Source organism: Apostichopus japonicus, chromosome 2 (genome assembly GCF_037975245.1).
Source record: "Apostichopus japonicus isolate 1M-3 chromosome 2, ASM3797524v1, whole genome shotgun sequence".
In the NCBI taxonomy this organism is placed as follows: Eukaryota; Metazoa; Echinodermata; class Holothuroidea; order Aspidochirotida; family Stichopodidae; genus Apostichopus; species Apostichopus japonicus.
The window spans coordinates 19,006,803-19,021,405 of NC_092562.1; the positions used below are offsets into that span (position 1 = coordinate 19,006,803).

The 14,603-nt window shown below is 36.3% G+C and overlaps 1 protein-coding gene across 4 annotated transcripts in view; it reads left to right on the plus strand.

Annotated features, from left to right (window-relative positions):
- LOC139981102 (GTP-binding protein Di-Ras2-like) overlaps nt 1-14,001 on the plus strand; it is a 41,450-nt gene extending 27,449 nt beyond the window's left edge. For 3 of the 4 annotated variants that reach the window (XM_071993287.1, XM_071993306.1, XM_071993294.1), the window contains exon 2: nt 10,288-14,001. In XM_071993287.1, the coding sequence (XP_071849388.1) occupies nt 10,288-10,917 (630 nt within the window). In that variant the 3' untranslated portion in view covers nt 10,918-14,001. Of the gene's footprint in view, nt 1-2,945; nt 3,103-10,287 lie in introns of those variants that run through there. The other variant, XM_071993301.1, reaches the window with a different exon arrangement.
- Nucleotides 14,002-14,603: the final 602 nt, after the last annotated feature.

Below are 14,603 nucleotides of genomic sequence, written 5' to 3' on the forward strand. Positions count from 1 at the left end.
CCATGCACGTGACGCTGTTAGTTGTAAAATGTTAACCTTGTATACTGCAGTTTTCTGTACTCGTTAGGGAACTTAGTAATGGGAAGCAATTAGAATCATATCTTGATGATACCGAACTTCAATTGTTTTTTGTTTTTTTGTTTTTTTGAGAGAGAGAAAGAGAGAGGTGGGTGGAGAGAGAGAGGTGGGTGGAGATTTACTCAAGTATATCAAGGATAGGCTATTTCAAGAGGTTTATCGACGTTTTGGCTATAATATCACAGATTGGTTTCTGGAGAATCGTGACACTGCTGTCGTCTGCACTATATATATATATATATATATATATATATATATATATATATATATATATATATATATATATATATATATATATATATAGCTACACCGTGCGCATTGATCGCATGATTGTAAGCCCTTGATGTGTATACGACAGAGACTGATGGGCTTGTGGTCATGTTAGGCGACAAAAACTATCTCTGCATCTCTTGTTTTGCTCAAACAAAAACCTCAATGGTTTTAATTAGTAATTGCCTAGATAAATTTTTTAAATATTTTCAGATCTCTAGAGTCATTAACTCTAAAGACTCCAGTTAACAAATTACAGTTAAAGGGGATTACAGAATCTTTCACTACAGTAATAATCCCCACACCCCCACCCTCACCCCCACCCCAAAGGGCAAAACAAAACAAACAATAGAAATAAATCAAACCTAAACTAGTTTACAAAGGGTAAACACATATGAAAAAAGTGTCGTGTTCGAGTAGAAAGGAAGCTCTCTGGTTTGATACGTGGCTAAATGTCTTTCCAGCAGCCTAATAGGAATTTTCTACCGAGAAATTAACCCTACGTATAACATACAATGAAATTCCACGACATTTATTACGACACCTGAGCCATGGCTATTTAATTATTTCTCCGACACATAACACTCGATAATATATGTCTTTGTTTCATTTGTATATCACAATTTGCAATTGAAGTATAACCATATATCACTAAGGTTTACATTTTCCCTTAGCAATCTCCCTTGGTGAGCGATAATTACCATAAGTTTTTCTTCAATTTTGATCTTCATGTTCAAGCTGAGGAGGCGGGGCGAGCGGAAGAGGGGGGGGGGGTGGGGGATTGGGGAGAGGAATTAAGACGAGTAGGTATAAAGGAACTGTCGTACACCCTTTAATCAGTCCCGTTCTATTTGTATCAAGTAATTTCACTCCACCAAGAAGCTTGGACAAAGCACTGTTCTACTGCTTTGTAATATTATCGACACGTCTGGAAAGTCTTGATTTTTTTTTCTTTTCTTCAAATCTGTTTTGGATGTCTTTCACTTCATCATTGTATACATATTTTAAAATATTAATGAAGACTCGAAAGTATCTTGCCCTGCTGTTGATATACAATAGCAAGAGTGTACTTAACCTTCATTTATATTCTTTCAACGGTGTGAATGGAGAGGCTATTTTCCACACAAAAAAAAAATACTGCCCAACAAGACTCGTCTGATTATCAAGATAGATTTAGCAACCATCCTATATATCATGTGCATTAGTTTGTATCATATATGCTTAGACGCCTATCATTATATCCACTTATTTTATGATCGATAAGACATAGGTCCCTGGGCATTGTGTTGCCATGGGTAACATAGATCGTGACGTCACTACGAACTAAAAGGTATAATAAGAACGAACGGAAAAACACAGTCAAAACAAAGCATTTGGGATTAGCATATTCTAAACAATGTTTATAATAGCCCGTATCTCATTAGAGTGCGCTAGCATAGTAAATCGAAAACTTAACATGTTCGATGCATTACTTGTAGTGCTTATATTCAGGAAGGGAGAGGGGAAGTGGGAAGGGAGATGGGTAGGGGGTATACAGAGGGGAGAGGAGAACGTGAAACAGCGAAGATAACGTGAACTTTGACTGTTGGATTTGAATTACGCCGTGGTCTGTTTTAGATACAATGCAGTAATACCTTTCTGCAATACCTTATTATGCAAAGAAAAAGGAAAAAATTTCATCATATTGAGTAAAATGTAAACCAAGTTCTTGGATATGTTACCCACACCCCCCCCCCCATTTTTTTTTTAAGATTTTCGTTTTATGGATTCATATGAATTTGCATGCATAAAGTCAACGGAGACATTTTCTTGAAAAGTGGTAAAGCTATATAAAAAACATAACATGCACTCACTACAGTGGAATGACGACCTTCCTTACTGGTTTCGAACATCTGGACGTACATTCAGCGTCCATGTCCTAGTTGGTTAGGGTGTCCGCATATAAAGCGGGAGGCCCAGGTTCGAATCCCAGTAGAGGCTGGAAGATTTCTTCACAGTTCGGGTTTTTCCAAATCATTGCCATTTCAAATATATATATATATATATAAATATATATATATATAATACATATATAATATATGTATATGTATATATATATATATATATATCATTCAAAGTGAGCTAAAATATGAAGAAATAACCCTGTTTCATTTCTTGTCTTTCACCTTCCAATCCTGATGATCCTGATGACAAAATATCGTCAAACCATCGCCCACCTGATATATTCTTTAAGCATTTATTCTTTTTCCTAGTTTTTTTCTCCTTCTTCTTCTTTTCTTTCTCAAGTAACCGTCTATACACTATGAGACTCCTTTTCACTTTCTTGACAAGTATATAGACCTATACTACAAAGTCTTAAGATGAAAATTTACGGGATCGTAAAAGCTGTCGTAAAATTTTCTTGCTAGTTAAGATGTTCCGGCAAATGACAACTTTCATAATTACTACTGGTGCAAAGTCTACGTTTTCTCTTACATCTTAATAATCACCACGGCAACACCAGTCCTCATTATTTATTCTAATTAGGTAGTCCGAGTCGCCCAAAAACAAAGAAACACATACACCCACAAAAAAAAATGCAGAATATAATGGTTCTTTCCTAGTAAGTTAATAGCAGACATCGCGAAGACTTGTAATGTGCGGGTACACGGAAACAATATTGAGACAGAAGTCGACAGAGATTTAAGAAAATATATTATATTTGTTAGTTTGAAAACCTTCTTTTAACGGAGCTGGAATCACGATAATTTTAGGGTCAGTATTTATTATTTATCCACCTATATAAATATAATTGTTTTATAAATTTAAAGTGTTGTTAATAAAATTCATTTTAAGTTATAGAAAGTTTTTGGAATATGTATATTTATATTCTAAAATATAGATCCACGTGCCATTCCGATTGAAAATAAGAAAAACACAAGTGAGACATGTGGACTCATATAGTTGAGAAAAGCAGGAATATAGTTTCAGCAATAATTATTGTAAAATCATAGTTTGCTCCTTATTTATATATAAATGTATATTTATATATATATATTTATTGTTAGTCTTGAGTTCCGCTATGGAATGGTAACATGGGGTTGACACGTTCCCCTCGCAGTGGAGAGGAACCTCTACTGGGGATATAAAACGATTGCATTTTATATCGTCTGAATTTTGAATGGGAGGGATTGATCGCCATTAATAACCAAAACAATGAAAATTGATAATTATGGTGCATTACAATGGCCAGTTTGCTTAATTGATGTAGAAATATTCGAAGGAAACCTTTTTTTTTTTTTTTTTTGCTTTTTTTTATCAGTCTTCTACGTTATTTACACAAGCTATATCACGATACAAACATAATTATGAGACGCAGGACCATGTTAATATATCAATACTATAAAAGCACCGTTAATTTTGAACATAATGTATGGCTTGTCCTTTCGTGACAACGAAATTAAGACAACCTTATTGCGTTACCATCGTCCATTTCACACCAGACCTAACAAATATTTCTCAATTTCTCAAAATAAATTTGCAATTGATCATATTATAAGTTAAATCCTCTAAGAATATCTTTTTGTTGTACCCTCTCTTTTTTTTTGTTGCCAAAATGGAGTACTGGTGAGTTTGAGGCCGTCAGCATATTTCGTCGCCCAGACACTTTTCATAACAGTAATACCGAAATGTATACCAAATAATTGTTATATTATCAAACCCTTATCGACTTCAAATTCATTTATTTGAGAAAAAAAAACTTGATTAGTTGACAGTCTCACTATATAGAAAAGAATAATGAAATAAAATTGCTACGATTTCCATTGACTTCATGACGAGATTGAATTAAACAGTTTTCTGCGAAATGTTATCCAATTTATTCTCTTTACTCAGAACTTTTGACAATTGAAATTTAACGAGTTTTCATTGTCTAATGTAGTCGATGAAGTTCATCAAAACATATTCTTGGGTGGGGGTAGTGGTGGCATCATTAAACGGAAATTTCGAGTTAAAAATGTGCATATTTGAAATTATGTCCCTGAAGGCAATGCCATTTCTAAATTTTCAATAAGTGAATAATTTCAACAATTTCCTGTGAACTCTGGAATTGTCGTTGACATGTCTTATAAATAAGCACATGTGTGGATCAGTGTCAGTACCATAGTTTGGCGATGGGAACAACTGTATGGAAGCCTGACCCCCCCCCCCCCCTCACACACACACCACCACCACCAACCTCGGTTAAAAAATAGGCTTATTATTCTTCAAATCTTTAGCTTTTATATGGTTTTCTTAGTGAAAAAGACAAAGAACTAACAGAAACAGCATTTTGTTCATATATATATATATATATATATATATATATATATATATATATATATATATATATCTATATATATATATATATATATATATATATATATATATATATATATACATACAAACAAATCGCTATATAATGCCGAATTTCTATCCTCAACAAACTGTCTGTTCGTACATTAGCCCCTGATGACTTGTGTAATTGCCGGATTCCGTCTCAAAAGTCCTCCTTCAAATTAACGATAAGAGGTTTAGCTCTTTCTCTTGGCTGTTCCGTGTCGGTGGGAATATAATTTACATATACGAAGCGAGTGTACAAGATATTAAGCTATCAAGTGTATTGTATACTCAGGCTGTATCCAAGAAATGACCCAATTAAGATTTACAATGTATTATGTACATAATTATCTCTCGCGCCTCATCGCATATGTATATCCGAAAGAAAGAAAAAATGGCGGGACGGACTAATGAAGGTTTAGTAGAGGAGGCGCTAAATATATATATATATATATATATATATATATATATATATATATATATATATATATATATATATATATATATATATATATATATATATATATATAGACATACAATCAGCGTCCATAGCCTATTGGTTAGGGTCAGTGTCCGCATATAAAGCGGGAGGCCCGGGTATCGAATCCCGGTGGAGGCTGGAAGTTTTTTCACAGTTCGGGATTTTCGAACTCATTGCCATTTCAAAGACCCAATATCCTTCCCATGAGGAAGAACCGATGCCCATAATGTATAAATGCTATAGCTGGACTATGACCTTGATGTTAAAAACAATACTTTTCATCACCATCCGCTAACCAGCTCCGCAGAATGTAAATTTTCTGACTTCTAGAATAAAAAACCAGCGACCCCCCCACCCCACCCCCGTTATTTTTATAGAACCGTGAACAGTACATAAAGTGTTTTTATTTCCAAAATGAAAGGGGATGAGTGGGGGAGGAGCGGGGAATAGAAAAGAAAAACCCATAACAAAACCAGAGAAAGAAGCCAAATAAAGCGAAAAATAATAGGACTTCTTGTCGTGAAATTTTAGATACCAAAGCTGTTTTTTGCAATAAATCGTAGGTCTATACATATTATGCAGAAGTAAGTTGAAAATTTCATTTAAAAAAAACAAATAGGACTTTTTGACGTGAAATGTTAGACACCAACGTTATTTGTTGCAACAAATCGTTTAAGCCTATACATATTATAATGCAGATTGTTAGTTGAAATGGCATGATAGTCTCGAATCAACCCTTACTGAATCCGTCATATATAACGACGCATAGTGCCAAAAAAAAAGGCAACCTGCTGCAAATTATTCCTGCCCATACAATACATGCAGTACACATCATGCACTTAATGAATGTTTAAAAATAAAATAAGACTTGGAACCAATTTGGGTTGAAATGCCAGTGGACTATTTCGTTGACATTCCAAGCAGGTCATATCGTTGTCAGCAGAAACAGCTTCTCTCAACTCTACCGACAGGCTGTCTTTATTTTGTTCCCTTTCTTCTTAGTTCTATTTTCACTGCCTCTCTCTCTCTCGCTCTAGCACGAGTGAGCAGATACAGTACGGCTTTAATTATACCAAATATGAGCGTGTGTCACTTCCAGTTACCTTTATTGTCGCTTGCCAATTTAGCGCAAGGACTGCCAGATAGTAATTTGGTTCCTTTAATTGCTGCACGCTCTGCGGTGACGTATATTGCATTCATTGCCTGAACGGCGATCTTAGTTAGACATGTGGTTGTATTGTTAGTGCACTTAGAGGTATATAGGCTATTACATGCACAGTAAATGCAATGTCAACATGCCGGAATAAACATTCAGTGAGATTGTATATAGGTCTATACGACATACTTTCTATAGAAAGTATTATATGCAGTAAAAGGTCAACTGTATATTGTTATTGTATGTAACGATGTGTAACACAAAATCAGTGGGAAATGTTTCAGATCAAGTCTGAAGCAACATTTTCTTTCTGAACAAGTAGACATTGTGTAAACTTACGTAAGATTTTCTGAGGCAAGTTCTTCTATGACTACATGTATCGTGATATGTCGCGTACAGTATAAATATATATGTTGATATAGTAGAAATATATTAGTATACTGTTCGCTGGTCTGACACCAGTTCAGTTTTGCACACGTGACACAGTTTATGTATAGTATAAAAAGGCCTATGTCAGACTCAAATGTCTTTTCGAAGAGAGACTGTTTCCTTCTACTGAAGGTTTGAGGCAAGTTCGTTTGTGTATACGTTTAACACAGTACATATATAGTGGAAATATGTCAGACCGTCAATATCTTACAAAAGGAGAGAGTGAGCGAGAGAGGTATATACTATTCCTATAATCTGAGGCAGGTTAAACAAGCAGCCTTCTTATACGTGTAATAACGTGTCCGCCATTATATACGCACATGTATGCAGATATATCAGACGTATATCTGTGAGTCCGTCGTATAGTCGTATTCTTTATATATATATATATATATATATATATATATATATATATATATATATATATATGTATATATATATATATATATATATATATATATATATATATATATATATATATATATATATATATATATATATATAGAAGCTCTATAAGCGTTACTTTGTAAAAAAACTAACTTTATTACGCAATTAATAAGGCTATGGCCATATAGTGCATCAATGTTGGCCGACAAAATATGCTAGAATAGAATCAAATTGACGGTTACTTATGCTTAAACATTACAAAAAACTGAGAATGCCATTTTAACACCATATTTTATTCGTTTACTTGAACAGTGCTGAATTTTTGGGGGAATTATATAGGCAAATCACGAACCTCTCGGTTACGCATGCTTTTGACAAAGTCGCAGTGACTTTATGCTAATATTTTTTAATCATGCTGGTTGTGACGTTTTGAGATATTGACATGTAATTTATATAGAGCTAATTATTTTTATATATTCCTAAATGTAATCATTTTAAATCGGCTCACAAGGAATCTCCCCGATCTTGAACCTGTGTTTTCAAAATTACAATTTTTGTCTACCAAGTGTTACAGGTATATACCGTCCTAGTATATCCACACTACAGAGGGGCGTCGCGTAACAGATTAATGCAGGATTTCCCTAACTTTACCCCCCCCCCACGAACCCCCTGTGGATGTCACAGTTGTCGACGAACCCCCAACATTTCGAGACTCGATCTGATTCATTATTATACTATAGTATACGCATAACAGTGCTTCGTAAAAGATCAAGTTCAAAGTTTAATATTGTTAATGAAAAAACACAAGAGATGAACAAATATTTCATAATTCAGTTATTTATCGCATGCACGCATGGTACGGTACTACTATGGCAACATACCCGTATGGAACGCGAAAAGAGTTTGTCGATAGCTACGACTTTTGTCCATTACTAAATTATATGATATATCAGATTTTATTTCAACAAAAAGGACTCTAGTGTTGACTTTCAGAAACGTCTCATGAACCTCCTGGGGGTTCATGCACCCCAGTTAGGGAATCCCTGGATGAATGCAATTTGAAGTGAAGTATAAAGATGAAAGGTATAGAAATTTCAACTATGCTGTTATTTGCTTTGTGTACTGTTGAACGTTATCAGCTTCACATTATTCTGTGGCCTCATCAACAGTAAAGGTTCCTGTTACCGACGCTATAGTAAAGCCACGTTAGTAATATTGCTAGGGCTGCTTCCCAAGTTTACGGTAACAATTCACTGATGAATTCTATCACAATCTCCCTCAGGCTCAGCAGTCAAGTTCGTTAAAAATTCGTTGACAATATTGCACGACATGTGTTGGAGAATCGATGGAGAATCTCGCGGAAAAAAAAATAAAACGGTGAATTTATGAAGCGAACGTTGATCACGAGTATAGCATCGTGAATGATTTTTAGCAGCGAGTTATCAGACACCACTGATACATATGGTGAATTTTGTTAGTGCGCGAGCTCATTAGGCTAGACATTACTCATATTATTAGTGGCATGGCAATCCAGCGTGGCTATATCATAAAAGGCTATCTGCGAATGTGATGCGTTTGTCAACGCGTCGTCGAAAATGTTACTATACGCGTCGTCGAAATTAACAACGTGATAAATGGAATAATGTGATCAAGTTATAAGAGAAGACGTTGCCATATAACTTCGGGGGAGGGGGGGGGGGATTTGTCAGTAGATAAGGCCTCGGTTTGTAGTGTATATAAACCGAACATGATGCACGCAAAACTCTACACTTCTGCAATTACAATTGCAGGCTTTCGAAGCATCGTGCTGTAGGATTATGGATCGCGTAGTCGAATTTAGACTAGTACCGATTCTCGTGATGTACGCGTTTGTCGTAGACAGACATTATGGCCACATTGGCGTCCCATAGACACGTCGTTCCCAAGTATTATTCTAGGACCACCTTGATCCCTGATGATTCAGACTAAGGTTTGTAATCATCCCGGGTCTCCGGATGTGATCCACCCCGATGTTCAACACTCGGGGAAATTAATCTGTAGCAGAGGATCCGATCCAGATCTGACCCAACCTCTGCTCTTTCTCTAGCGTGAAAGACGGCCTTAAACTACGGTCTTGCAGATTATTATGCGTTTTAATCTTTCATTGCATTTTAGCTGGTTGATGAAATATTGTCGTACATTCGTTCCATGTGTCCCATCTAAATTGGGGTCAAATTCACCCGACCTCTTAGGAAGCTTCTCATAGAAGTTGAGATGCCGCGCGCGTGTCCGATCCGTTGTGACAGTGCAACATCTTCCCCCTCCCCCTCTCCTCCCCCGTCCACATCCCAAGTAATTTTATATATATACTGGGGATGTTCTAAAATAATAACATAACTCTCCCTTTTTTAACTAACGTATCTCTGGTTCTACGTTACAGTGTTGAATCTCCTCTACTTTTAACGAACAATATTTGTAAGAACTACGTGGTTTATTGATAAAAGGAATATTTTATTTCCATTTGTTCAAATAAAGTTTAAAAAACACTTTCCTGAAGAATTTATTGATACTGCTTGAACGCCAAGGAAGCATAATTACCTGAATACCTGAATTTAGGAACCATTTTAATAATTATGTAAGTTTCTAATCTAGTACACTGCAGAACAAACATTCCGCTGTTTTTTTTTCGGTGACATTATATTATGTCGGATCAAAGAAGCTGTTTGTTACTCAAAAGTATTACGAAAAATGACATAATCGGCTGCCGACGAAAGGAGAGAAACGAATTATTGTAAAACAACAAATACAACGCCTTTGTTTTCAGTTTTTTAGGTTTCTCATTTCAATCCGATTACCTAGTACCAGATTTAGTTTAATTAAATACTAGTTTTCTGAATGGCTTGGTTCTGAAGGGGGATAAATTATTAAGATACTGAAACCTTAAGAGAGAAAAATAACTCAGTTGGTTTTGGATGAGATAACTTGTAAAATTTATCACTGAAACTTGACTACCTGGTAACTTGTTTTGAAAAACAAACACGAGAAAACCTAATTGGCTTTTAGTTAGTTAATTAGTTATTGTATTGTCGTATTTGAAGTAAAAAACAAAAATTAATGTTGGCTTTGTTTCTTTTTCTTTTGTATTTTACAGCTTCCTCGGGACCGTAGCATTCGTCTGAGAGTCATGCCTGAGCAGAGTAACGATTACCGCGTAGCGGTGTTCGGTGCAGGCGGTGTCGGTAAAAGTTCACTGGTTTTACGGTTTGTCCGAGGGACCTTCCGCGAGACATACATCCCAACAATTGAGGACACTTACAGACAGGTTATTAGTTGTAATAAGAACGTCTGCACGCTCCAAATCACCGACACGACAGGTTCGCATCAATTTCCCGCCATGCAACGCCTGTCGATCAGCAAAGGCCACGCCTTCATTCTAGTCTATTCTATTACGAGCCGTCAGTCTTTGGAGGAGTTGAAACCGATCTACGATATCATTTGTGAGACCAAGGGCGATGTAGACAACATACCTGTGATGTTAGTAGGTAATAAATGCGATGACCCGAACCGAGAGGTCAGTATACAGCAAGGCATGGAACAAGCGAAAGCATGGAACTGCGCGTTCTTAGAGACATCTGCTAAAACTAATTACAATGTGAAGGAATTATTCCAAGACCTCCTTCAACTGGAAAAGCGTAGAACAATGAGTTTACATCTGGAGACTAAGAAGACTAAATCCCAGAAAAGGCGGGAAAAACTGAAGGGCAAATGTTCTATTATGTGAGAGAAAAACATTACGTCACCGAAAATTGATCTGAAACAAAAAATGAGGGTTTTTTGCAAAGAAGTCTTGAGGCAGAAACAAGAGCAGCAGAAATTATGCAAATTTGGCGGAAAGCGGAAGTGAGGGCGCTCGATTGAAATTACGGGTGATGTTTGAGGACGTTGAAAGAAGGCTTCATTTGGTACTGTCTTTTGTCAAAAGCTATGATTGTTGAGAAACCGAGAGGCAAAAGTTGTTTGAGAAGCGCTTAATGGCAGAACGCGGTTTGCTTTGTTTGTTATGTGCAAAAGGTTTGAGATACCGAAACCTTCAATTTGTTGGACCCTTTTTTTGAAAAATACAAGGGCAATGGTACTCCCGAAACAAAGGAGAAAACAACATCATTTGCACGAAATATGCTATGTTCTTAAGTTTGTTTTATGGCACGTATCACGTTTTAACGATGTTAATGTGACAATGTACTTACATATTGTTTTACAGGAATGGTAGTAATTGCTTACACTAACCGATCCTACTTGCTTAGAATCATTAATGTGGCGTAAACTCGAAGAAAAGAAATAAAAATGACTTGTTTTTGCGACCATGTTCTCATACACGTTCATGGAGGTCAGAAATCTCCGCTCAACCTTTTCGTAAAGTGCCTACGAACGTGTTTAGAAAATATGCGAATTCACTAGTGTTGAATGGTCGTTTCACTCTTAAACCAGATATCTGTATCGCCGATGCAATATGGATGGTAACCATATTATAAAATCACAGCACAATGGAATTCATTGGCTTGACTTGGACATGTTTCATTTCAATTTAAAATGAAGACCAAGCTAGCAACATTTGAACATCCCTATTTGCATTGTCTTGTATGTTGTTTATGTATACGGTACTGTAATGAAGGGAAAAAAAGCTTTTAAGCGATGAAATTGTGGGTGAAACGAAATGATTCATATTTAGGGTATTTTTGGTAAAAAAAAAACTGTTACAAGAGTAGTCTTAGTGCGATTAAAATAAATTACTAGGTTTAGAAAAATAAAGGTGGCCTAATAAAAATTTCTTAAAAATTTAAAAATCTGCATTGATTCAACCATATACTGTAACTGAGGTTACAAGAGCATGCGCGCTTCTTTTTTAATTTGATGATGTCACTGTCACGTTGAACGGTCGTTTGTCATTGTTTTGAGCGGAATTTGCCAAAAAATTGAGTCGCACAATAATATTGTGTTGACCTTTGACGACGTGATTTAACCGGTTAACCGTACCCGGCTCGTGTAACCATTGTCGATTTATTCAGCTTGTCGAGTTTCTGAACGTGATTAGTTGCAGCATTGTTTTTATGCCGAAAATCAGCATGTTTGTTTCAAAAACATATTCACACTCCGCTCTCGTCCACTATTGAAATGCCTATTTTCAAAGATGGTTACATAAATGTGAGATTTTAATTATGTTGCTTTAAGCATGCGTATATATATATATAAACATTTCATTCTCGGAGAATTTCGACATGCCACCGTCGATCTTGCAATATGATAATCATATTCTTTGTCGCGATGTTTTAAAAACAATTTCACATTCCTTTTGTTCACTTTTGAGAGTTCAATGATCTATACATGTGAGTTTATTCATGTTGCTTTTCGTGTGTTAAGTTTTTATTCTTCAAGAAATTCGAATGACCAACATTTTGTTTGTATAGTAATGACGGCATATGGTCGAAAATATTGACGTTTTCTAATACAGTGGTGTGCAAAGGATTTTCAAAGGTGACGTGACAAATTCTAACCCCCCCCCCCCGACTGAAGTGTATACGTCAAATAATGCATTCATATCTAGACTATGACCAATATCTATAATTAGGTCTAAATGAAAGGCTTTGCTTATAAATACTTTTGAATTTTTGTCAGATTGAATAGGTGGTCTACCAAATCCCACCTCCCCCCCCCGCCCTCTGCCTCTCCCACAATCCTGGACCCGTGCCTGCATGGGGGAATCCTGCATAGGCTCGTAGAATTTGGCCGAATCCGTCCCAGACTGAATGTAAAAATTGCCCCGACCCTGAACATTCCCCCATCTGACGATGAGAGGGGGGAGGGGTGGTATATATGGCACCCCTTCCACCCCCTTGAACACCAATGTCCTAATATATTTTTCTTTTCCAATGAATAAATTATCAACATGCATATTCAGTTCTAATATCCATAAAACAGAATATTTATAGATTTTTAGTCTATGGTTAGATCTCCCGACGTAAAGTTGAGCGGTTCTCATGGAAAGTTAAAAGCTAAACATGTTAGTGGGAAACCTCTAACCCTTTTTTCATCTATATTGATGTGGACCGCCAGCTCCCCTCCCACTATACCCCACTCCCACCTCCGCTCCTCCCCCTCCAACAGCCTATCCACCCTATCCTTCCTAACAAGATATCTAAAAGTAATTCTATTTATGACAGTTTTTTGTTGATAATTCGATCTATGACTTGTTATTAACGAGATAAATTGTAATACTTTTCTGTCATGTTTTCACTTTTTACGTTCTACACACGAATACAAATCTTTATTTATATATATATATATATATTGTAAATCCGTATCTTAAAATTATACGTATATTGATTTCCTACAAACGTTTTACTTTCTTGTAAAAATGGTTACTTTACATTTAAAAAAAAATTAACTTATTATCATACTCAGCAGAGGCGGATCCAGGAACCACCCCCCCCCCTTCCTCTCCATTCTGGAATTCTTAAATTTCGTTAAAGACTAAGCTAAACGCATTATAGCTTTTTGTAGTCATGATAAGGTACAAGCTTCGCACCAGTGTATTCCTTACATATTACCGATAGATTCTCATGCACCTCGCTTTTGGTATAATATTTCCAATATCTACCGATACTTGCTTCCCCACCCCCCGCCCCTTCCCCCACCCCTGGGTCCGCCACTGTTATAAACATAAAAAATAAACGCTTCGAGAAATGTATTTCATGAGAACGGATTTCTGAGTTGTGCCATACAATGTTGAGATTGTTTATGCAATGATAATGATTGGCGCTATATGGTTGCTTAGTACACATGGAAAGAAAATCAAGATATTATCTTATCTCGCTTCTCGGTCTCATTTTTTACCGCTTTGTCTTTAATTTGTTTGTTTGTTTGTTGTTGTTTATGTTTTTTGCTCCTTCCTGTATTCCCCGTTGTGGCCTAATGAAGGGACAGTCTTAGTCGATATGGTTGGTGGCAGAGTTTTTAATGGGTCATGACCGGAAGATGACCAGTGATGGTCGTTATGATTGGGGTGGGGGTAATAAGGGTGTTTAATTGCAAAATGGTGTTACATTTTTGCCACTCCTCAAGTCATTCATGTTATAGATTTTTTCCAAATTTTGTAGTCAAAAATCGAAAATTTCTGTTTCCCTCCGACTTTTGCTTTTGACCCTTCAAAATTGTTTTCTGACCCCAGATAGAAGCTCCAACCTCCCCCCCCCCCCTTTGATCACCTGGGCGCTATAGTATTCCCATAGTACGTCAATTTCGAATGGAAAAAATTGGTCTACATCTCTACATGATCACATGATGAGGTGTTCTGTTATAAAGAAAAGAAAATGGTGTGTAAGGACGGAGGGGGTGGGGGAGGAGGTGGGCGTTGCGTGCTCTCGACACCAGTTATATACATCAACTTGTCCTTTTCGCTCTTATTGCCGA